Raw genomic sequence first — 26198 nt, 5'->3', positions numbered from 1 at the left:
CATTAAGTCTACAGTATAAATAAATAAACAGAGCTGTATTGACACTTCGACCATAATTTTTTGCTGTATCACTTCGACCATTATTTTTTGCTGTCAAATATTAATTTTGGTATGGCTTTATACAACGGTTGTATTTTTTTTAATTCACGCAATCGAGTCGGGGTGTAGAGAGTCACGCCGGCGCCGCGTGTGACTCAGAATTAGGCGCCTATTACCATACCCGCGATCACAATCTACCGAGTCTGACCATTCCTAATTAAGGTGTACAAATTTAGGGTGAGAAACCAATGGAAAATGCTCAAAACGTCTAATGACAACCTTTACGACTTTAAGTCGATGTTGTCTATTATTAAAATTCATATTCTTTGTATTTTGGACATTCCAATTGTCTTTGTATTTATTACGCTGAAAACTTCAGTAGTTTTCTAGCCGCTTTAATTATTATCACTAATTGTTTAGTTTGTATACAGGGTGTCCCACTATTGGTATACTAAGCACGAAGGGACTTGTAGTTTTGCATACACTGATCACGTAAAAAATACTTAAACAACAAAATTACATCAAAAATTTTTTGCTAAATTTTTCTTGAAAATCCATGTTTTCTTCTCTAGCTTCGCGCAGCCGGCATATACCGCTTCGCTAATGTGAGCATTTTGTCTATGAAAAATGATGAAAACATAATCTTAAACAATAGGTCACGTGCTGGTAACAAAGCTGGGCAGGTTGCTTGTTATGGGCGTACACATAGAGTTTTAAAAATTCATCTATTTGAAAAAAAAACTACGTCTGGAATTTTATAAGTATTTTTTACGTACCCTGTATATGTATACCAGCAATGGTGCGACAGTAGCAGTATTCCTGGCGATGACAAGATACGCTGTGACTTCCTTATCCGTAACGCGATGTAATCGGCCTAAGAGCGATATCTAATTTGAATATCCAACGACCTGATAAATCTAGATTTACATATCTTCCCTGTCGGAATACGTAGCAGTCATGGGAATGATATTAATAACAGAAGGTTATTAATGCATTTATCGTGGCACTTGACACATCCGTTTCAATTTTGTAACAAAAAAGTATTTTCATGTGAATAATTTTGAGTTATAATATCCGAGTTGGTGTACCATTAATATCTGTTGTAGCATTTACGTCGGAATTCTCTAGAAATTCTCCTGGGTTCCCGAGAGGTTCAGATCGTGACTCCGCGTCGCGTTCGCTGCAATTTGCTTACCCATACAGTGCCGGTGCCCGCCGCTCTAATCATGTGTAAAATATTACTGTACCTCGTCACAGCAACACGGAATCGGGACGGCACGTCAAAAGTCACAGAGAAACTGTTCGAGGTTAATTGAATGCGATAGCTAGTGCACGATTACCGTCGTCACTGAGGGAATACTTGGAACGTGATCTTCGAAACGAGCTTTAAATAACTAAAATGAATTTACAGTGTTGGTTAATGGAAAGTGTCCCTTCGTCCAGCATACTCACCATGGTGAGTATTACAATCCTGATATTTCATGAATGTCAAAAAACTGTTCTGAAATAGTGCTAAATAGTGCCCAAAGGAAAAAAATAGTGCTCTTGTACTTGCGAAGTTATAGCCATAGTTCGATGAGTATGCTGGACGAAGGTTTCGCCCAGCATACTCACCTCCGTCCGGAGAATCTGTATACGCTTCAAACATAATTCATACTTCAAAAAATAGTTCCCAAATAGTGCCAAACGGTGCCCAAAAAGAAAAAACAGTGCTCGAATAACTTCGGAGTTATAGGCTTCGTTCAGTGAGTATGCTGGGCGTAGGTTCTACGCCCAGCATACTCACCTCAGTGTGCGAATATCGAACGAGCTATAGGTATAATTTACGTCTCAAAAAATTGTGCTTGAAATAGTGCCCAATATCAGTCCAATTTTTGCTTGACTTTTGACTTAGAAAACCATTAAATTTTAATGTAAACTTCTACATACTAGCGTAAAACGGGGTACAGTCGTCGACACATGTTTTTGGACAAAAATATTAAACTTTCTAATTGTAGACTTCATGTTATTGGAAATAATTATGGTATTTTCTCACATGTCAAAAACTTTCGATTAAATGCATTATTATATATTTTATAAATAATAATAAATGAATGAAACTTTAAGCGTAAATGAAGTCTATTACCACAGACTACTATTACTTCATTGCATTGTGTGTTTGTCTGAATAAAAACCAGTAGAATTGGAGGATAAAACCAGGCCTCCGCAGAAGTAGGTATATAAATAGGTATTTGAGATCCAATTAGATAAACAAACAAGTTACATTACGTTATTATGTGTGAAAATACATAAATACATATAACAAAGACAATACTACAGAAACAGCAAAGGGCGGCCTTATCGCTAGGTAGCGATATCTACCAGGCAACCCAACAATCAGTGGAAATTTAACAATATGATGTGGGTGAGCAAAAATAAGGCAATACTAACACATTGAAAAATGTACAAAATAAACATATACAAAGCTAACTACTTACTAATAGTAATATAAAATACATAAAAATAATGAAATATATAAATACGATAATAATTATAATAAATAGTTATACATACACTTACATACAATACATAAAATAAATACATAAATACATATACAAATATATATCCATAGCACACATATACAACATAAATATTAGTAACTATGTAGAAAAGAAGGGATCAGAGAAATAGAATAAAACGAGAAATAAAAATAAACGTAAATACGACAGCTATACAAAATTACACAAGAGATAGATAATAATTTTTTAATAACAATTTAAAAGCGTTCAAATTTTGAGCACATCTGACCTTTGTAGGCAGAGAGTTCCATAATTGAACCGCACGAACTGCAAACGAATTGTGAAAGAATTTTGATTTGTGAGCCGGAATCAGAAGTAAAAGGTTAGTAGAGGAGCGTAGATTACTCGAGCTCAAGTATTTGAATTTCTCTCGAAGATAGCTTGGAGCTTTTGGATCAAACAACACACAGTACAGAAGATGAAGGATATGGGAGTTTCGCCTCAGTCGGATAGGGAGCCATTTCAGTCTCTTACGGAAGTCGGAGACGTGATCAAATTTTCTCAAACTAAAGATAAATCGGATGCAGAAGTTTTGGAGTCTTTCCAGCCTATCCAACTGGGCTTCAGAAAGGTCAAGGTAGGATGTATCAGCATAGTCAAGGTGGGACAGGAGAAGGGAATGAGCAAGCGCTAACTTTGTCGGAATGGGTAGAAGATTACGCAGTCGTCGCAAAGCACCAGCGGAGGCAAACAGCTTTCTGCTCACTTCTTTCAGTTGAGGATCCCAAGACAATGTTTGGTCAATATATATGCCGAGATCCTTGACGATTTTACTGTAGGGGAGTTGAGCGCCGCACAAATGAACTGAAGGAAGCGAAACCCAGTCAACCTTCGCGATTAGCGATGGGCTACCAACAATGATGACTTGCGTTTTTAGTGGATTGACTTTCAATCCGAACTGGTTGCTCCACTCAACAACAGAGTTCAAGTCATTATTCATTGTTTGAATAGCGTTCGGCAACTCAGCAAGAGTTGACTGGGTATAGATTTGGACATCGTCGGCATACATGTGGTAGAGAGAAGATAAGGATTTCGAGATAGAATTAATGAAAATAGTGAAAAGGAGTGGAGACAAAACGCCACCTTGAGGAACACCAGCTTGAATATCACACCATGACGAGGTGACATCATCGCTGTGAATCCTTTGCCGGCGTCCACCTAGATAACTATGAAACCAATCAATACTAGTTGGAGATATGTTAAGTGAACGAAGCAGACTCACAAGGACATCGAAGTCAACGGAATTGAAGGAGTTACTAAAATCCAGTAACGTAAGCAATGTGAGCTGCTTGTTGTCCATGCCAAATCTAATGTCATCAGTGACTTTAGTGAGAGCAGTAGCCGTACCATGACCAGGACGAAAGCCGGACTGGAGAGGATTCAATAAGTTGTTCTTATTAAGGAATATGTTCAATTGATTATGTACTAACTTTTCAAGGACTTTGGACAGGAATGGCAAAATGGAGATAGGTCGGAAATCGGAAAAAGAAGAAGGATTAGGTTTTTTTGGGAGAGGAATAATATTAGCCTTTTTCCAGGCCGTGGGGAAGGTACCCGTGGAAATGGAATGGTTTAAAATGTGGGTAATGACAGGAACGACTATGTCGAGGATAGGTAGGATCATGCTACGACTAATGCAATCGCTCCCAACAGCATTAGATGACAAAGACATGATATTCTTCTTAACATCACTGCTAGTAAATTGATTCAGACAGAACGGAGGAAAATTTGGAGTTGGAATAGAAGAAAGAGTGTTAATAGTCATAACTTTAGTAGTGTTATCAAAGTGAGGAGTTCCAGCAAAGAATTGGTTGAGTAATTCAATATTAAAATTTTTAAAATCAGCTTTGGGATCTTTACAGCCAACTCCTAAGGTTTTTAAGAACTTCCAAACTTTAGCAGGGTCGCCGTTCTCGACCGACGAGTGAATGTGACGTCTTTGTGCATCTCTACAACATGTATTACAACGATTCCGAATCTTAGTATACTTCTCCCTGTTCGCGTCGTTACATTTCAGTTTGAGTTTGGTTTTGGCTTTAGACTTCTGCTGCAAAAGTGATTTCAGATCATCCGTTAACCAAGGCGCTGGAAGGTGTTTTAGTTTTACCGGCCTAAGTGGCGCATGCTTATCGTACAGATCGGTAACAAGTGATGAGAATAGTTCAACCTTAGTATCAACATTGTCCTGAGAATAAATGATAGACCAGTCAATATCTTGAGCATCACAACACAAGCGATCAACATCCATTCCGGCAAAGTTGCGTCGCAAGGAGGTCTTGGGTTTGTGTTTAGGAGGACGGATATTATAGGAGATGTAGATGAGGTCATGATGGGAAAAGGCATTGGCAGGATATTGACCATGCTGAAGGACAAGGTTAGGAGAGGAGACAATAATGAGGTCAAGAAGTGAAGGAGTGCAGTTAGGTAAAGTATGAGTTGGATTAAGAGGAAGAAGGTGTAGATTCGCTGACTCAATAATAGTTGTAAGAGTCTTGGCTCGGGAATCGTTTTTGACGATGCAGGTGTTGAAGTCACCCATAATTAGGGAGTGTTCATAAATAGGAATTAGTTGATCAAGGATGGATTCAAAGGAGTGAAAGTAGTTAACGGAAAGGGAGGGGCTATAGAACACACCAAGCAGGAGCTTGGTGTGGCGTAAGGTAACTTCAATGATGATATGTTCGGCAGCATCGGAGGGTGGAGGCTGGGGAGAGAGGCTAATAATTTTGTAAGTGAGATGGGACCTTAAATAAATCGCGACACCGCCACCACCCTTGCCGAACCGATCATTTCGTATCAGGTTAAAACCAGGAAGGGAGTAGCAGGAGGAAGGAAGACAGGGTTTGAGCCAAGACTCGGATATAAGTAAAGCGTGCATGTTGACGGAATCGAAAGTTGCTAACATATCAGGAAAATGTGCTGGGACACTTTGCGCATTGATATGAACCGCATTAAATATTTTGGAATCATTAGAGAAACAGTTTGATAGGAGATTGTTATAATAATATGTGACAAGAGATCGCTTTTGGTACCTTTACCTAATCACGTGAAACAATGTTTTTTTTTTTTTGTTATTATGTTATAAATTTTATGCCGATAAAAATTAATAATAAAACAAAGCTTTCAACAAATAATTGAAGTTGAATTGAAGTCTGAGTACATATTTTGTCAGTTTATTTTGTAGAAAAAGTTAATTTGCGTTGAATAAATTATTTTAGGTATTTTTAGAATTAAACAAACAAACGCAAACACAACACGGAGAAACATAATATTATCATATGATGAATACATATAACAAATAATGATAAGGCAGGCGAGCTCTGGTATGAATCGCGTAGGCGGCAATCATCTGATGCTATCTGTAAATAAGTGCCCTCTGCACACTTGATCAAGTCAGATCTTAGTTAAAAGGCATCGTTGATATTCTTTGTGAAATTAATTTATAGAAATTTAAATACATTTAAGTAACGATATGTTGTATCTTTGCCTAACTATATAAATTATAGAGCGCTTCAAACAGATCGAAAGTGAATGTGTCATTTATTGATAAAAAGCACTTAGAAAAAGAACAATATATCAAATTAAAATACTTCCTTGTTAACAGTGAAATGTTTAAACATTCGACCGCAGAATAATGCATAAAATAAGACCTCGTCTTGGAAATAAACAGTGGTCAATTACGCTGGTAGCGCCCGGCTTTGTGGCGCGTTCAGAAACAATCGAAGCGGTGCGATGGGCGAGATACCGGCCCGTAATAACTCTAATGGTGAGATAAGACCGCCACTGCTCTGCTACACGCTGTACCAACCGCACAAATGTACCAACACACTGCGTACACTATACTTTAATCAGATGTGGTACTACGTCACACACACTGGCTGACTTAGTTTATTTAATGCTAGTTATTCCTACTGTTTTCTCTGTATTCATTTATGAATAAAGCAACAAGTAGGTATGCTAACTTACGTAAAGAGAGGTTACTGTAGGTTATTTTTATAGAAAAATGTGTATGAATAAGAATTAACGCATCTGGATTTTCTCACAGCTTGAAAGTTTTGTGATGCACAGCGGTACCAGTTTACGCCGACAACCATGTAAACGATTTATTCCCGAGCCTCGTTTTGCATTACTCGATAGGCATTATAGCAAGGGCTGGTGGTATCATTTTAGTCAATTTTGCATCATGTTTATAGATTTAACCATAGAATTATAATTTCAGTTATTGCAATTCAATTATCAGATATTTGATATTTTTAGTTACAATAATTCTTATGTGTATTCAGTATTGTGACAAAAAGGATGAGTATTTATTAGTTAGGATCACGCATAATATAATAGGCGTGGGAAAACTTCTAGCGTGAATTTATAGCCACGTTGTTTTAGTATACGGTTCAACAGGTTACGCCAATGATAAAAGACGATTTAATATAATGGCTTTCTGGTCCTGTCTTTTTATGTAAACAGGTGTTCTACTGTCAACCCTACAGTAGCGAGTTGCGTAGTTGTCACAAGGGGCTATATTAAACAAGCCAACACTAGATGGTTGTGAGACCGGCTTATCCCGACTCCCGATACCCTACTCAACGCTTCGTTAATAACTTGTACTTGCCGTTTATAAACTTGAACCTTTAATACAAATCTCCTTATAATAAATAGGGCAGTGCCGTTCATTTTTAAGCTGAATAACAATTAGGTCTCATCAAAGTACGAAATTGCAACGAATTTAACGATGACAAACTTAACGTTTATAACATAAAATGCATAACTATAAGGGCATACATATTTTTAATTGTCATGTGAGCAGCCTGATTGAGAGCGTTTATTATTAACACAACGAGCCCGTATGAGGGTCGGCGAATTGTTTATAAAGCGGTCGATTGAATATAAGTAAGCAGCAGTGGTGCATAAAATCAATGTGACCAAGTGCGACCTGAGAACACATCGAATGTACATAGCACTCACTCATACATAAATCTCTTGCAATCCCTCACAACGTCTACCTGTTTCGCTTTAAACATTTCACCTTCGTATGCAACATTCAGTGCTTAAATCGCAATTTACATGATAATCATAAGTATTCGTATATACACATGACAAGAATGCACTCCTAAGATCTCCACTGCAAAGGAACTCGTCTGTTATTTTAATAGAATCATTATTATCCATCTGTCCAATGTAACTGGGAATGCAATGCGATCGTCTATTTTCACAGAACAAGAGTCTATAATCGTTTATGTTCATAGACGATAGTCTAACCGGTTTAAACAGCGAGACGAGGCGGAGGAAATCAATGCTTCGTATAATGATCAAGTTTAGAGTAGGATAGTTTGCATTTAACTTGAATATCAGCGCATCGATTAAATGATCGGCGGAGCACTCAGTTGTGTATGAGATTGCGCACTTTTTGCGGATGTCACCAAAAGCCGGCATTCGCCGTCCAAAGGTGTCCAACCGGTTTAGTAACCATCGCCTCCCGTCGTCATATGCGCGTCTACAAATTCAATACTCGTCAAATACCGCAAAATGCAATACAACCAGTGCGCTGTGCCAAGCCACCATTAATAAAGGCAAGCATGTGTAATTTAATGCGCCCTCAATTACCAACCACATTTTAATATTTATCACGACTTTGTCAAAACTTTCAAGCAAATTATGTTTATCTGTACGAAATGAAGTGTCAAGACCAATGTTACCATATATAAATATGAAGTAAGCAGAAAATGGGAATCGGAAATAAGTACAAAGTACTAGGAAAACGTAAACATGGCAGCAAATTTTTTAAATTCATGAATGCAAATAATTAAAAGCATAAATTAATTGCCTATCCATATGAAAACGTTGATAAATACTATACATACAACAAAACAGAAAGTTGTACTTATAGATATTATGCTAGTGTGTACGAATCGATTGCATAGATGAATTATGTAACTAAATCGCGAAGCTTATTATAAACAATAACAGTGCCTTTTCTTTCAGATAAAGACTAGCTACTCGTAGTATGTTGCAAAATCAGTCATCGTTATTACGATAAATCATCGAATGCAAAGTGCAAACAATAACTATGAAAAAATAAAAACCAGGAAATGAAGCATAGGTATTAGTTATACCACAGTATTACCATTATTTCCTACAGTAAGGAATCGCCTTTGATGTCGCGCGATGCCGCCGCCAATTCAACAGATACAATTAATACAATCTTTCTGAAATATTGTTTCCTTCTGGGATTTCAATGTAGATTTACATCCGTAAACCGAACAGTTTGTGCGCGCCATAATAGAATATGTAAGTACCTATGTATAATAAAATTATTACACAAAAAATACGACTGCGTCATCCTTTCGCGCTAGGTAAAGCAAACTAAGCGTGTTTGCTTTACGCGGCCCGCGTCGCCCGACCCCCGCCAGTTCCCCTCCGTTTCTCTGCACAAGTACATTCGTCGCACTACTGTAGGAAATAATGGTAATACTGTGGTTATACTATGTCCACAGCATCTCTTTGGTATAAGCGTTGATAAAGCGAGTCGATGCGATAACAATCAGGAAGAGATGTAAATTGAACTGGAATGGTACCGTAATCTCGTTAAAGCTATTAGATACCCGAGATAAGATCTACAGGGCTTTAACTGCGACGCACATCAATCAGTGGCATGTACTATGGAGCTCGCGAGCTTAGCGTCGATCAGCGGTGGCCGGTGGCAGCTCCCTCCATTTTCTTTATAATGATCTCGCAAAGCAAAAACTAAACTTAGAAGAAGGTAAACAATAAAAAGCTTAGTTGTACGCTAAGTACTTAATCTTTGGTCTTGAATTAGGGACTTCATAATATTATATAGGAAGTCATCAAATAATTTGAAGTTAAAATAAAGAAATTAAATATGTAATATAAAAAAATTATCAGTGATTCAATTTTAATTTATAATCTAAATAGGATATCAGATCGCAAAATAATTTCATAGAATATATTTTATTACTAACCGGACTTACAACCGTTTTATGTACGTTTTTATTTAAATTAATCAAAAGACGCTGCCAAGAATGGAAAGAATAGTTTTCTTAGACTAATATACTTAATTATCATCATGAACAACTAACAATTTGAAAAAATTTCAAAGAAATAATGATTTAATTTTTTAGACGAATGAAAAGGTTATTTGAAGGGTATATCTATTGGAAGTAATTATTGGAATGATAGACTGGGTAACGTAGACATTTATAGCTAATACCAATAATGATGTATATAGATACAAAGCGCCATCATTCCGAACTCCAAGCTCGGAAAACATGCGCATTACGCAATCGCTAATTAATGAGGTAGCCGTCCCATGTGACCAGAAAAATCGTTGCAAATGTGGCGGACGCGAATCGTAGCTTTATCAACAAGTATTTCACTTGCAAGTGTTAAAGAAAGAAAAGGTAATGATAACAAATGATATTTACATTACGGATGTGTGCTCAGCGGATTTTAACACGCGACGCGGTCACGCTCGCTCGATCACAATTTCACGGTCAAATTGTATAACTTTGATCTGTCCATTTAGTTATAGTGCTATCGCTAGTGCTATTTTATAGCTAGGTGCCAATTTTTATACCAGCGCATTGAACATATTTGCAGACATCAATCAAAATACAACGTAACGAGTACATTGACATATTTAATCTGTAAAACTGCATATATTTTAACCCATGACAACGTAGAAATAATTTTTTATTGTAATAAATCCATCCATCTATCCGATATATTTGTTCCAGGTAATGCGAAAAATAACTGGACTATCAATCGGCACGACTTTCACTGGCTTGTTTACTTTTAGAAAAAGATGTTGAATTGCCCACAAAAAAATCATTTAACGCGTTTAAAATCGCAAGCGTCAGCTAATAGCGCAAATATAAACCGTGCTAATACCAACATAGTATGATAAACTGTCTTAAACATTAATGTTTACATTAGTCGCTGTAGAGTAATAAAATTTAATTTTGCGTATCTGTGTTAGAACACGCGGGCGATAGGTGCCTATCGGTAACCAACAGTAAGTAGGTCTCTCGTATGAATAATGTTAAGATGAAAATCTCTATACGCTAAGGCCCTTCGCTCATGGAGCTACTCAAAAAGAACTAGTCACAAACTCAAATTACTAACGAGTTGCCTGAGCGTCACAGCCCATACATGTTCTATGGAGATTCGCACACGACGCGACTAGTTACTAACTGGTGAGTAACGCGTTAGCAACAAATCACGCGCGACGCGTCGTGTCGGTCTCCACGCTACTGGTTTCCCGAGTTTCTTTGTTTTTTTATGATAAAAATGAACGAGCAAACATTGACAAGTGACTGAAACCTTATAACTTGAGTAGCGTTGTATGCGAGATACAATTTGTAACTAGTTTGTAATCGTAATTACTGATTAGTTCAGTCATTTTTGAGTAGCTCCATGAGCGAAGGGCCTAACTAGAATGAATCATTAGAGCAAAATCGTTTAATATCACATTACCATTTGTAAAATTCGGACTGGATAGAATTGCAAATATTCTAATTAGTCTACAAAAATATAGAATTGTAAATGCCAGCTACCATTATTAACAAGTGGAAGAAACAACTTATTAGTGGATGTCATCGTTTAATTAAGTTTAACTTATTATTTATTAATTTTATTGGAAAATGTAAATTTTATTAATAATAATTAAAATTAAATATTTAGCACCTGACAGTCATGCTGGTCGTGGTAGGAGCTGACGAGTTGGCTCACATACTCCCAGACTTCGCCGGGAGCAGTCCAAGCCGCAGGAGTGGCTTCGTGTCTCATCGCGCATCACAAATAATTCACTGCATTCCCCTATGTTCTCACTTTTAAACACTATTTACTATTAGCAGGTATTGCTCACACACGCGAACTGTTGAAGAGCTATTTATATTGTTTTATCCTCAATCACGCGCAACTGGGTCGCGATCTACATAGCAAGCTGCACTAAAACGATGGAAGTTTGTAAACAATCGTTTCACTTTACGGGTAATTATTTTATTTCTGCAATTCCTCTTCTGGAATTATTGAGATAAATCAGTAAAACGAAAATAATATTAAACCCGTTATATGAATACAAACATAAAATTTTAACTTAAATTTATGAATAAAATATTATATCAAACACTATTATTAAGAGCACACAGAAATTAGTAATTTGCAGTGATGCGTGCAATCACAGAACAAATCCATCGGTTGTGCACGAATGCCAGTGATAACGCGCGACCTTGAGCCGCGTTGAGCAATTGATAAGAGAATTTTGGCAGACCCCGCAATTCTCTTCGCACGCTTATCGGAGCACTGTTTATTTTTTAAGAAATAATGCCGACACACTTATTATAACGATATCACTCAATGCCTTATAATCCACACACGACATTTTTAAATTTTATTTGTAAACAAAAATATCAATCAATAGTAAATAATCCTGATTTTCCTAATTTTAGGCAGGACATAAAATTATTATCATGCTAAGTACTTTATTTAGTTACCGGATATACACATTTATAATCTTCAATAACCGTCATTCATAAGGAGCGAAACGAGTATCGTAAATATATTTATATGCGCACATCACAGCACCGCGTACGCAAACGTCAGATCGGGACGCGCGCGCGCTTTGTAACGAGCCTGCTAATGGCTGGCGCGACGCGTATTCGCGACCCCCACTCTGCCACTGTACGCGCTATCAAACCAGTTTACGTGAAAAATTTTAATTCCTTAACGCGGGTGACGACCGGTCGCGCTTTCCTCGCTCCGGCCTCCCCCGCGAGGAAAAAGCGCAGCGCCCCCGGGGCGCACCGGAAGTGCATGGCCGGCACGCGAACCGAGCGCACCCACCGCCTTAATTAAATGCTGCACGCTGCACACCTACCCTCTATAGTCTATACATAACACGCTTTTCTACAACCCAGTTATATCACTGTATTTACCAAGTCTTTTATACGAATTTTAAATTCACTATTGCCACAGATTAGATATCCTATCCTGTTGCCAAATCTTATTTTCTTTTTCCTTATTATAAAGTTCTAACTAAAACAATATATTATACTAAATTTAATTCATAAATGTGACAAGATATCTTCGTTTAAGAAAATATTCGAAACAATAGACTAATAAATAACTAATCCAACGTCGAGTGAATGACCGACCTGAAGATTTTTCGTAGGCGTTGCTAATTTGAATATTGATCCGACAAAATTCTCTAATATTACCTATATTCAAAATATGGCCATTGTAGTATCGCTAAATTTTATTTATTTTACAAAATAATTATACCTACAGTAGAAATACTTCAAGATAAGTAATTTAGGTGTCAAACAAACTCATCAAAGAAATGAATTATTCAAAACGACGATTTAAAATGTATTTTGTTGTCAATTTTCGTAATTGTGTTAGGTCGCGTAGGCGTCATAGCGAATTCTCTGAGTGCCGATAGACATGGAATCGGTAGACGAAAATAAGGTCAGGAATGCAAACGTGCCTCGACTTTCTCCTTGCAACATAAATCGACTGCTTGAAATGATTGTGTCGTAAAACAATTGCTTCGTAGTGAGATGCATTTATGTGTAACTTTAGATGATTAACCAAATACACTCAGTAGCATGGGTGGATCGCAAAATTATCTTTACGAATGGGGAATGAATACTAAAAATTATAATTTATTGTTACAGTAATTTTTATAAAAAAATTGCTATTTAAAAAAACAAATTTATAAATTTCAATAATTGTGCTAAACTTAACGGAAATAAAGTGTATCAAACTTATAAAAAATGTCAAAAACCAAAGATCACATCAATTTAAATTCTTGCCATAAAATAAATAATATAATTATGTACTACGCAGTTGTATAACACTTACTTTACTACGCAATAAAACGCATGGCCCTTTTATTCCTTTGTTATTCAAAAATATTATATGACTATATGTATTAACATTGTAGCAACTTTATTTATACCATTCAAGCATTAACTCTGGTGCTCGTCTTTATCAATTCTTTCCATTTAGCAGTGAACGTGTGGTAAATAATTTATATGAACCATAAAAACTGTATTAGAATTACTGCACAAAGAAATTGGGGTACCTTTTGAGTAACTGAATCATATAGGTAACCCTTCCTATTCATGTTCCCCTATTTTAAACCAAAATATGTATTCAAAAAAGGGTAAGAAACAGCGACAAGTCAAATAGCCACACATTCGTTGAAAACGGGCGTGTTTCGAAGAAATACACTATTACTTATTTTAATTAAATGTGTCATGCAAACCACTCGTTGCCTTTAAGGGGTAATTTATAAGCTCTTTAAAAAGACTTTGAGGAAGTCACGATAGATACCTAAAAATGAAATATCAACTTACAAAAAGAAATGTCTCTGGACGATAATGCAGCATGACATGAGTTAAGTGGTGTCAATGCTCGTTTTGACTTAAGATCGATGATTGAAATGCAATTCAAACTACGTTCTGGCAACTGATTGATGAAACTTTCTATTTTCTATGGGTTCGGTATTGCTGTCATGCAAAAACTTAATTCATGCACTATAATCGGCCTGGCAAAGCAGTGGTGAGGATTTTTATATCGATAAGTCAGAGGTTCGAGACCAGACCAGCGTGCAGGAAATAAACTTTTTTTTTAATTAATCATGTTCATAGAAATCTAAATAACAAGACACTAGAAGTCGTAAGCGCGCGTGACCTTGTCGCCACTCAGGTGACTTCCAAGCCACCAGTGCATTCGTCGCTGTTCAGTTGCTCTAGAGACGTGCGTATGTTAACATCCCATTGCGGAAATTCTTCCACAAGTTGCAATTATACTAATAAAGGAATTACATTTCTTCGGTCAGTATGTTTTTTAGAAATAATGCCATTTTTCTTTAAAAATGAAGAATATTTACAAGTAATACGAATATCACCATAGTAATCTAAATAAAAATGAATGTCACAGTCGACCGCTCTTATAGTACGTTTAACACAAATTTCAACCTTATTTCTATGTGTTTAGGTTCAAAGTTATATCTATTGAAAATTAACGCCCTCTGTTGTAGAAAAGCCAAATTTTTACGTATTTGTATTTGTCTGACCAAAAAGAAACAAAGCATCTCATGTACATACCTAGGGATGTTATTCTAAATAAACCATAAAATAGTACATTAGGGTATCTACATATTAAAATGCTGACTTTATTTTTTAAGTTAGTTTTCACTAAAATGAATCTGTCCAATAAAAGGCATAGTTTACTTGTGTGTACTGTTTAGCTATCAGTTTAAATGTGTTGATTTTGGCGACAGTGGTCTTCATACTAATTATGACATTATAGCAGTTCTAGTGTCTTGTTATTTAGATTTCTATGATCATGTTTATAACATCACCACTGCTTGAACGGTGAAGGTATTCATCATGAGGTAACCGACATGTCGAAGAATCAAAATTTGAAAATCATGTGACATCCGCCAACCTGCACTTGGCCAGGGTGGTGGATTAATGGCTTGATCACATACGGGAGGTCTTTGTCCCAGCAGTTGGAACATAATGGGCTGATGATGAACGCAAACTATATGTATAAATGCATGATTTCATACATTTTTAGACGCGCATGCGGCATGACAATTCACGTAAACGCATGTCTGCTGGTATTTCCGTCTAGGGATAACTTTGATAAGGATGTACAGTAAATTTACGGCAAGTAATCGAAATGAAAGGATCGATCTTTAGGACGGATGAAATTAACCTGTTACATTACAACAATAGCCAATGTCTGGGAAGTAGAGGACCTAGAGGGCTAGAATCACCCCCATGTATGTTATGCGATTTTTCGTATTTTTGGAGTTATGACTTTTTGTTCAATTTTTCACCTATCGCCGAGTATGATGACATTCTTATCATGGAGACGTGAATTATAGCAGTAGATGCTTGATTTTTTTGTGTGCTTAGCTGATAGATAGATCAATTCAGTATGGTAACATTTACTATCGTTAGATCTTTAAATTAAATTAAATTTAATTTAATTAGTTAGTTAGATTTTTGAATGGAATAAAAAAAGAATTAAATGCCAAGAAAGATAAAATTACACAGTATGTTCACAACTTCAAGGGCCCGTTGATTCATCAATATCACATTAATGATTAAAACAAATTACTGTTTAGCTTTTAAAAACTTGCTCTATCTATCAAGTAACTACCCTGAAAATTTCATATTATTATTTGTAAGGCTTCAATCAAAAAATTTAAATCCAAAAGTGGTAAGTGCAAAATTTTAATTTTATAAATTAAAATTATAATAATTGCAAAACCGATTACAAGGTGTTTAATTACAAGATGTCTGAATGTCCTTTTATTATTTTTAATGGTTTCTTCTGCTACTCTCAATTTTCGGGATAATTCGTCCAAACAACGAAATTCTCGAATAGACGAGGTCTTTATAGTATTTAAATAATTTGGAAAATCCAAAAGTGCACGCCTCATAATTTTTTTTTAATAAATATTTATTAATTATTATTTTTGTTTATTTAATAACAATTAAACCACATCAAATCAGACCCTGAAAAATGAAAGGGTTCTATTCCTGAGCATACTCAAGCGTAAGAGAAAAAAAAAGACTCGATTAGTAAAGTATTTCGGTCGCTATCGTGTTAACAAGAAAAAGGATCCGCACATACAGACACACGGACGTCCAAGACAGAACTTTTTTAAACTGTTTTTTAACTAGTTTAAATAACAAAAATGACATCAAAAATATCATGAACATTAAAAATAGTGTTTTTTCTTAATATGTGTGTGTATGTATTATCTTACAAGTGCAATGTATGATACATAAAGACATTTTAAGTTTGAAAAATCAGATGTTTTGCGCGAAGTGACAGTAGTACCCACCTCAACGCTTCGCTTATGAGGCGTGCAAAAAAAAATCAATGTGGTTTAGGTTGGGGGACCATAGAGGCCAGGATATAGGGCAAAAATACCCTAAGAAATGTATAGGTCGTTGCCGCCTGCGCGTGCGCCGGTGACGTCTGCCTTATAACCTCCTTTTAATTATTATTATTGATTTTGAAAAACAATTGTTACAATATCTATCTTCTATACTACATATATGATAATATGTATATTTATTCTTAAAAACCAAACACAGTCAAATTCCAAAGCATAATATTCAACTAAACAACAATTGATAAATGCTTAATTGCAGATCCAATTTGTTGATTTTATAGTGTACTAAATATTAGGTATTTAGCTTAGAAAAAAAGCTCAAGAGCCAGTAAAAAACAACCAACCTGTAAAACTGGTAAACTTCACAATTTTTTTTATAAGAAACCACATATGAAATGAATACACAGTAGTTATCATTATACAACGTCTTTATCTCATAATTCCCTACAATGAGTTATATGTTTTTATTTATGAAACCATACTGGTTTTATAATTAAAAGCCATTTGGACATGCCTGGCTTTATTATTAGTATCTCTTTGCATCAATAAAATTTAAAACTTGCAATATTTACTTCTAATATTATTTATTTTTGTGAAACCTCTTTAAAATGAAATCACACATGAACAACTGGACCAATTAAGATATTTTTATTTTTGTGTACATTGGTATCAGGAGATGGATTTATATATATATTTCCTACTAGTGTCAAATAATATTGCAAAAAAATATTTCTATTCTTATTGTAAATAACTATCTTACCTTAGAGCGCTGTCGCCCCTGCCCCCTCTTTGCTTCCTGACTTGAATCATCACACTTAGTCTTTTTGACACTTGCATTATTTTTACATGTTTTCTCTTTATTATTTTTTGAATCTTTATCACTTATGTCACTATCACTTTTGATTGTATTTCTTTTAGCAGTTTTTGGTACAGAGTTCTTGGTTGGTAAAGATTTCTTAACAGCTTTAAGTGGCAAGTCATCTTCGCTGGAAGAATCAGATGAACACTTGCTACATTCCGAGGTTGAACTACTCTCTGATAACTTTTTTTTTACAGGCTTCTCTTTTCTATGTTTGGACATAGGCTCATTGCCTTTCTTTTTAACTGAGGGTTTAGCTGTTTTCTTAGGAGTGACTTTCCGTGGAATTGCTGCAATTTTTAGTTTTAAGCCGGTATCACATGAAGTTACTGAGAAATGAGGTTTTCGAGCATTGGTTTGCTTGTTACTTGAGCATTCCCAGTCACTCCCTGATGTGTCACTTGAGCTGCTACTCTGTAATAAGAATAATACCAATTATTTCTTATGAAACCATTTTAATTGTTTAAAATACACAATTAAACTTCATATTATTTGTAAATTAATAGGTATGTATAGGAAAAAACTAACCTCAGAATCACTGTTTGAATCTGTATCACCACTTGAATCATGAGTTTTCGGCACCTCTGTGCCCATTTCTGAAACATTGCAATAAAAGAATCATAATTAATCTGGCTGCGTGATACCAAATATGTTATATAGTTGACCAGCAATAAGAGCAAATAAAATAAAACTTGTTTGTTTACAAACTGAACTTTTTCATAAAATGATGAATTTGTTTGATGATTAAAAACATACATAAGACAAATTATAACGTTAAGACAAATGATTACAATAGTAGTCATTGTTAATTCATGACTTCTTGATATATAATTCACAATTATATGCACATACTCATAAAAATTGATAACCATTTACTTTTCTGCTGGGCACTATTATGAATAAACATGAAGAAAATAATTGAATGAAATACATGTAAGAATGTGCCATAGAGGCGACTATGTCAACAATTCAGAAGATAATATTTCTCTTAAATTTGATAACCACCTAATTCGGATCTAATGACGCTTATAAATATAATATGGGGTACTTACTTCAAGGTTGGTCAAGATGTTCCGAATGAAAATACTTCCAATCTCTTCATTTCAATCAAAACACGCAAGTAAACATCGTATCACGCTGAAAGACATACATAAATGTTATATTCAGGGAATATTATCGGTTACGATGATAATAATTGTTTCACATAATAATCTTTCAGTTTTCTAACAATTTGTCCGGATGACAGATCTGACGACACTCGTAGGACCAGTTTTTCTTCAGGGTGCAGTTTAAAGTTGGGTGATCACATAGCTCATTTATTATATATTTATTATTTTAAATGCGCATTTGAATAATCAACAGTACTGATTTATCACTATCTATTAACATTTAACGGTTTTTACGACATTGGCGCCAAATAATGCTACGTATCAATTGTATTTTGTACTGTGTACAAAACATTATCCTTAACGTATTAGCGAGGAAACAATTTTAATATTTACATTAAACATCTCTAAATCTTATTACTAACCGGATAATAAACTTTGCCACTGTAGATTTTATTGAATACTTTTAATCAAACACTTCAAGATCGCATTGCTTGGCCTCCATGTTTACAAATCTTTTCGCATAAAAATTTTAACTAAATAGGTATGTACCATAGCCACCTTAGGAGAAAGCTAGAGTACTATAGCTTTTTCTTTTACTCATTTGGGTTGTATAGAAGTTAGAATGAGACTTCATCATTTCATTATTATCTGGAAATTGCAAGGCAAAATGGCGTCAAGAATGAGCATTTTACGCACGAGCAGTAATTAAACTTGAAATATTTTTTCATTTTATTAAAATGAGTTTTCGGGGTCCTAATGTATAATTAAAATATTCAAAAAGTGAACAAACTGTAAATATACAAAATCGTGATACAGCATTGAAGTTAAATAGAATAAAAAAACATGTAGTTTTAACATTAGTTTTAGAGCTAGCGCGCACGAGCAACTTTGTCTCCGCAACTATTTTGTCTCTCCCATCAGTTTGTATGGGGAGTTGCGTCGCTACGTGCGCGCACTTTCATACTAGCCCATAGGTGGGAGAGACAAAATAGTTGCGGAGACAAAATAGTTGCGGAGACAAAGTTGCTCGTGCGCGCTCGCTCTTAAAGTAAGTATATTCCCCACATACAATAAAGTAAAGCATAATCATTATGAATGTGGCATTCTATGTATGTATTTAATTAAATAGTTTTAACATCCGTATTTTTAGAATGACAACTTTATATGACTCGATAGTAGCAAGACAGCTTCTCTGAAACTCTAGCTACATTTCTTGGTTCTTGCGGAAGATTTCTTGCAGACGGAAACGCGGCCTAAAGTTGAGCCCAAGAAGCTTATATCTATTAAACTGGAGATTGCAATATGACCATTAACTTGTAACAAGAAAATATGACCTTAAATGACGTCAGTTATGTTTTTTGTCTCTTTCTGTGGGGTGACCACGCTAGTTTGTAAATTGAGGATTTTTCGAAATAGAAAAAACTAAAAATCATGGTCTTACAGACCTATAAATGTAGACCGACCCTAGATAAATGTAGATGTGACCTATAAATAACGACATATATTTTTAACAGTATTTATATTATAATTACTGGTCAACTTACAAGAATATATCACCTCTATAGGTACCTACATACAATTTTAATTGGTAGAGAATGACGAATCAAGTTTTTAAATAACGGTTTTTGGCTACAAAGCTTGGATATGAACCGGTATATAGTATACTAGCGACCCGCCCCGGCTTCGCACGGGTGCAATGCTTATACTAAATAGTAAATACACTATAGAAAAACTGTGAACGTTGTATATAAAAACATAGCGGCCCGCTCCGGCTTCGCACGGGTATTAAATATATAGCCGGGTGGCCGGCCGGTTTTTATCAAAATAATGTACGAAATATTGTACATATTGAAAAGGTCTACAGAAATGTCCGCGATGGTATATGTCTATCTCTTATGGATAATCCACAATAACTTTTTTTTGTCATTTACTTTTTACGACAAATAATGGTTAATTTTCGAAGCGATTTTAACCAATATAGCATTAATCCTTAACCAATTAAATACCTTGAATACATTCTTCATTTAATATAGATCTATATGGCCCTTTACACCGTATGATTTAAGTGAATATTTTCGCAGATATTACAGATTTAAAAATTGCGGGACGTAGCGTTTGCGGCGGTACCGGCCGGCCGCCATTGCACCCGTGCGAAGCCGGGGCGGGTCGCTAGTTATTAATATAAAAAACTTTAAAATGTTGTTCTTTAAATGTTCATCATAATATTGTTTTAGTAATAATATATTCTCGTCGCTATCCGTAAAAACCCGTCATCATGGTTACCTTACTTGTTAAATTTGTTTACTGAAAACTTGTTGAAAAATGATGAAACTATTAGGAACAGAACTTATGTAACATGATTGCTTACTAAAATGATGATAAATTTGACGATTTTTGCCATTAAAATTATTCTAAACAGGTAAATGCATGAGTATTGAGGAATATTGTAAATAACGTAAATATACACTTGCCTGTGAAATTATAGGCCAGAATTTGGTTTCCAAACACTTCTGCAATTTTGCACAATACAATACATTCTTTATATTCGGAAAATATTTATTAAATATGCAACAACATAAACTTAAATATTCCTTCTTCTTCTTCTCTTAAATAATGGCTCCAACTTAAATATTCGAAGAAGAAGACAAAGAAGATTGACAAATCGAGAGTTGCTATAATTTTATTATGGTGACTACCCATTATCAGAGAATGTGACTTTTTAATGATTGGCTCAAATACTTAATTTATTTAGCATAAAATATAATTAGTGTCTCATCCAACAATCCTTCTGAATGATGTTGTTGGCAATTTATCAACGAACTCATGTACAAAATCTAACAGCGCATCGCCCAGGGCTGATCAGCGCTTGTTGAAACTTTTTGGAACTTGTCGGCGCCGATCAGCGCTTATCGGCGCATGTTCATATATTTTCCTGTGCGGGTTACCAGCGCCGATAAGCGCCGATAAGTGCTCATAAGCGCTTATAAGTTTCAAGCTTTCTTTCTGAATACGCCCATAAATTGTACTGGCAACTGTCACATCGCTGCCTGTCAATAGCTGGTCAGTGGTCACCACCGTGGTGTCAATGTCAATTGTCATGTTCTGCACAATTTTCGGGTGTCTTCCGTTATGCACTGCAACCACTGCACAGTGCTATCACTGTAGAAAAATTCGTTCCGTTATGGACTGCCAGTATACTGCCGCAGTACCCTAGGGAAATTTATGACGTCATTAATCGCCGCCATATTCTACTGTGAGCACTGGCGTTTTCGAGGTAAGGTACTCGCAGTACTTTGATCACGTGATCAGTCCACAGAGCAAGTAATAATTAATATGATCAGTCAAAACCACTCGAGTGCCTAACGTCTTATAAACAAAGCTACAGTATAATCAGAAAATTTTAAAGTTCTGTAATTAGTTTGGATTAATAAATAAAACAATGGAAGAATTGCAAAAATTAACTTTATTAGACTGTGTTGAAAATGTTCAATACGAGCTGAAAGTTCTTTTTTATTCTTTTTTATGAAAAAGTACTTACTTTTATTATATTATAAATTCAATTTACAATTAATATTAATTAAAATATTTTTAATTGGACAGTACTCCAAAACAGTTTATTTTTATGTTCTAGAAAACTTTAATACACTCATTTGAATGCTGCGTCAAAAAATGCGGCTGACAGTATACTGGATTGCGTTCCGTTTTAAATCGTAACCAGTATAACTGGCTATAAAGGAACGGCTTCACAGTATACTGAATTGACGTCACACCTTAGAGCGTTTTCACATTATCCGATCCGATATCGGATATCGGAAGCCGATAGCCGATATCCGATATCGGAGGGAAGTAAAATGTATGAAATATGTGCCTGTCTTTCACATTGTCCGGTCCGATATCGGATATCGGAGCCGACACCGATATTCCCAGTGGTTATCGGACGATAATGTTCAGTGTTGCCAACTCAATTTTTGAAAAGGCAGTATACCAACAGCAAAAAAGCACTAGTTTGTGTATTTTCAGTCTTATAGGGCGCTCAATCTTTAAAAAAATTCTTTGCCTTTCTATTAAGAGAAACCTTTTTTTATTAAGAAAACACACATTTAAGTATTTATAGGCATTTAAAATACGGCATATACGGATTTATACGGCAGGTATTTTTATTTGCCGTATTAAAATATACGGCAATTGGCTGAACTGAAGTAAACAAAAATATATTGCGTTCTTAAATTTAAATATCTATCTTCGAAAACATTAGTGTCTATCATCTTTATTTTATCTCATTCTGCCTCGCTCCTCCTCCTACTCAGATGTTGGTTGTGCTGTTTATTGTATTGTTGTCATTGAGTGCTTTGTTTTTAACCGACTTCAAAAAAAAGAGGAGATTTCACACCGATTTTATTTTTATTTTGAATATTTTACAACAAAGAATACAAAGTTTAAAAACTCTTAATTCTAAAATAATTGTTTATGAGAATAAAATAATTTATGTATCTTTACTTACAGGAAATTACAACAATCATATTACAAATATATTTGAACGAGTGACAATATTATTTTAGGATATTACAGTGTAATAAGAAAAAGAAAAGAAAATGTGAACAAAGATTGTATCACTTAATAAATTTATCATAGGTACTTACTACATGAACTTTTATAAATGTATGTAGTGAAAAAATGACTAAATGACTAGGTACGTCTTGCTAAAAATACATTTAATAGATTTTGAAAGGTATTTACTAATATGTATTACTAAAACTATTAACTAATACTAGGTTGTAGAATAGTAGGTATTGATATAAATTTATTTAATTTATAATGTGTTAACATAAAGTATATTATGTTATACAAATGACCGATATCAAAACTATTTAGTAAATAGCACATCTAAATAATATGCAGTAATTTGTGATATCAAATCTTTTTTTTCATTTTACTTTTCTTTTTTGAAGTTGTTTTTCTTTATCGTAGTTATTTTTAATGTAGGTACATGTACAACTATGATTTATAACATTTGATTTTTTTTCATTATACCTTTTTTTATCAACTGGCAATTTAGTTGATAAAAAAAGGTATAATGAAAAAAAATCAAATGTTATAAATCTTTTTCTCTCTGTTTCTGTTTCTGTTTAAAAAATTTCTGGCAACACTCATGATGATATCGGAACGATTTTATCGGACAATGTGAAAGGGCAAATTGTATCCGATATCGGATATCGGCTATCGGCGTCCGATATCCGATATCGGATCGGATAATGTGAAAACGCTCTACAGTGGTCGCAGTGCATAATGGAATACACCCTTCAAATTTGTGTAAAAATGACAAGACAAATCAATGATATTATTGATCGCAATCACAGAACAGATCGCAATACAATTCACATTTCACATAAAAAATAAAAAATGTGTGTATCGTGTCATCGAACTTCGAACATCTGATGTACATTATTTTGTATAAACATTGACAAAAACAAACATGACATAAATAATAATTAATACGAGACAAAAACATGGAGGAATTCAATGTTTGGGAAGATTTATCAAATATACCAGCTGATCCACCTTCAATGCGTGAGCTTTGTGATCAGTGCGAGTAAGTAAAGTAAATATATTTTTATCAAATTAATGATAACATTTTATTTTGATAATTGTTTTTTTTTTCTTTCTAGAAGGCCACAAGTTGTTTGTTGGTGTTCAGCTTTGCCACCTGAAAGGTTGCAGCCGGGGAGTACAGTAATTCTTTTGCAGCATCCTGCCGAAGAAAAACGTTGTCTTCGTACTGCTCCAATGTTGCAACTTGGATTAGCTGAAAATAAGTGCCTAATATACAAAGGAAAAAAATTTCCCCAACCACGACATGAAAACTTAGAGAGTATTTTATCACATAAAAATACAATTCTTCTGTATCCAAGTAAAGCTGCCACAGATATTAAGGAACTCAATATTAATGAAAATAATTATAATTTAGTACTAATTGATGGTACATGGCCACAGGCTAAAGCTATGTATGCATCTAGTCCAATGTTGCAAAAAATAAAACAAGTGAAATTACTTACTACCAGTGGTAGTAATTATATAATAAGAACTCAACCAACAGAAGGATGTTTAAGTACCCTTGAGACAGCAGCAGAAGCATTATCTCAGCTGGAAAGAAATCCAATATATAAGCAGCAGCTCCTAGGACCATTGCATATGTTATGCAAGTTCCAGTTAGAAAATGGAGCAGTTACTCATCAATCAAAAGAATTCTTAATAAAGACAAAGACTTACCCGAAACTTATTGGGAAGAGATTGTCTAAACTACTACGACAAACAGAAGACCATTTAAGTGATAATAAAACATAGATATAATGGAAATATTTTTATTGTACATATTAAATCCCAGAAAGTTTGAAAAGTAATACTCATTGTTTTGCTACTTATCAGGAAATTAGTGAGAACTGAAAGCTGTTAGTTACTTTTTACACAATAACTAGTTGGGATTGGCTCATTTGGCACCGACAGAATCATAAGTGAAGGTGTGAGCTGGAGCGAGTTTTGATAAGAACCTTGTTTGACTTGATAAAGTATATTTTATGAGGTGAATTTCTAATTTCGGAAACATACAATATTTTGTATGTGTTTGTACTGTCATACAGTTCATTTTGAATGTTACTTGTGTTTAGCATTGTCATGTCATCTCTCTTGAAGGCCGGACAAACCTGTAACATTTTGCCAGCCGAACATTTTGGTAAAAAAGCCGGACATCTTGCATTTTTGCTGCTTATTTTCTATTTTCATGTAAAATTAAACTTGGCCTTATAGCTTTATTTGGCCGGACATTTGTGTAAAAAAGCAGGACACCTTACATTTTTTAAGATTTTCGGTGTAATCGGTGTTAATGTTAAAAATGTAAAAGTAAGTTTTTTAAATATTTATTAAATATTTGAAGAACTTGGTTTTACATTAGGCGACAGCGCTCGGGCCCGGCCGCCGGTATTTGTTCCTTCACAATTCGGTTTCGATCAGCGGGATTTTCGAAATATAAAAAGCCTACCAAAAGCCGGACAGGCCGGACGCCGCTTATTTTGGCCGGACAGGCAATCAAAAAGCCTGACCATGTCCGGCTAAAGCCTGGCAACCCTACTTGTTCTAAATTTTTATAAATAGTGCTGGCTACTTTAAACATGGAAGTTCATTTGAAGCAGAAAAAGAATGAGCACTATATTTTTTTTTAGTAAAATGAACACTGTATACGTTTATTTTAGTGTTCTAAACGTATCAAAAAAAATATTAACTATATAATTCAAAATTTTGATTTGAAACATCTTTATGCGAACGTAAAACCGATTTCGCGTGGTGATGCGTCGCCACTTCACTTCAAAAATACTGAGATTTGAGAATACTGACAGAATGCCGACAGCGTCACAGTAACGAGACTTATTTCGCGGCACGTCGTTTCTAACTACTTAAAAGACTTGGAGCGTATACGCACTATGCGGGTAGCCGCATTGCGGGTAGCCGTCCGGCTGACCGCAAGCACAATTATGTACGTAATATTCATTTCTATGCGCACTGTGCGGTCTGCGGTAGCCGCATCGCAGTGCGCTCTAAGAGCGTATACGCACTATGCGGGTAGCCGCATTGCGGGTAGCCGTCCGGCTGACCGCAAGCACAATTATGTACGTAATATTCATTTCTATGCGCACTGCGATGCG

The 26198-nt window shown here is 35.1% G+C and overlaps 2 protein-coding genes across 4 annotated transcripts in view; one reads left to right on the top strand and one right to left on the bottom strand.

The window, feature by feature from the left end:
* Positions 1-19062, bottom strand: part of ash1 (histone-lysine N-methyltransferase ash1) — a 56565-nt gene extending 37503 nt beyond the window's left edge. The window contains exons 1-4 of one of the 3 annotated variants that reach the window (XM_089707142.1): positions 18927-19062; positions 18448-18532; positions 17924-17991; positions 17297-17809 (exon numbers count right to left, since the gene is read on the bottom strand). In XM_089707142.1, coding sequence (XP_089563268.1) covers positions 17297-17809; positions 17924-17989 — 579 coding nt within the window. In that variant the 5' untranslated portion in view covers positions 17990-17991; positions 18448-18532; positions 18927-19062. Of the gene's footprint in view, positions 1-11297; positions 11562-12106; positions 12610-17296; positions 17810-17923; positions 17992-18447; positions 18533-18623; positions 18893-18926 lie in introns of those variants that run through there. The other 2 variants (XM_089707143.1, XM_089707144.1) reach the window with 2 other exon arrangements.
* A 4718-nt stretch (positions 19063-23780) lies between these two features.
* On the top strand, positions 23781-24852 carry Dtwd2 (DTW domain containing 2). The gene is made up of 2 exons (XM_089707373.1): positions 23781-24094; positions 24171-24852. Exons 1-2 carry the CDS (start codon positions 24012-24014, stop codon positions 24844-24846), a joined length of 759 nt encoding a protein of 252 aa, XP_089563499.1. The 5' UTR covers positions 23781-24011; the 3' UTR covers positions 24847-24852.
* Positions 24853-26198: the final 1346 nt, after the last annotated feature.

This window comes from Colias philodice, chromosome 19 (genome assembly GCF_061535455.1).
Source record: "Colias philodice isolate Cphi_HAF_F1 chromosome 19, ilColPhil1 Martin Lab GWU primary, whole genome shotgun sequence".
NCBI classification, from domain to species: Eukaryota; Metazoa; Arthropoda; class Insecta; order Lepidoptera; family Pieridae; genus Colias; species Colias philodice.
Note: the sequence above shows the minus strand (reverse complement) of the source record. Positions and strands in the feature narration are given on the sequence as shown.

What these genes read in the sequence shown, in the direction of transcription:
- Dtwd2 (XM_089707373.1), top strand. Translation starts at nt 24,012, where the DNA reads ATGGAGGAATTCAATGTTTGGGAAGATTTATCAAATATACCAGCTGAT. An exon ending in GAGCTTTGTGATCAGTGCGA is followed by an intron (nt 24,095 to 24,170) that starts GTAAGTAAAGTA and finishes TTTTCTTTCTAG; the next exon opens with AAGGCCACAAGTTGTTTGTT.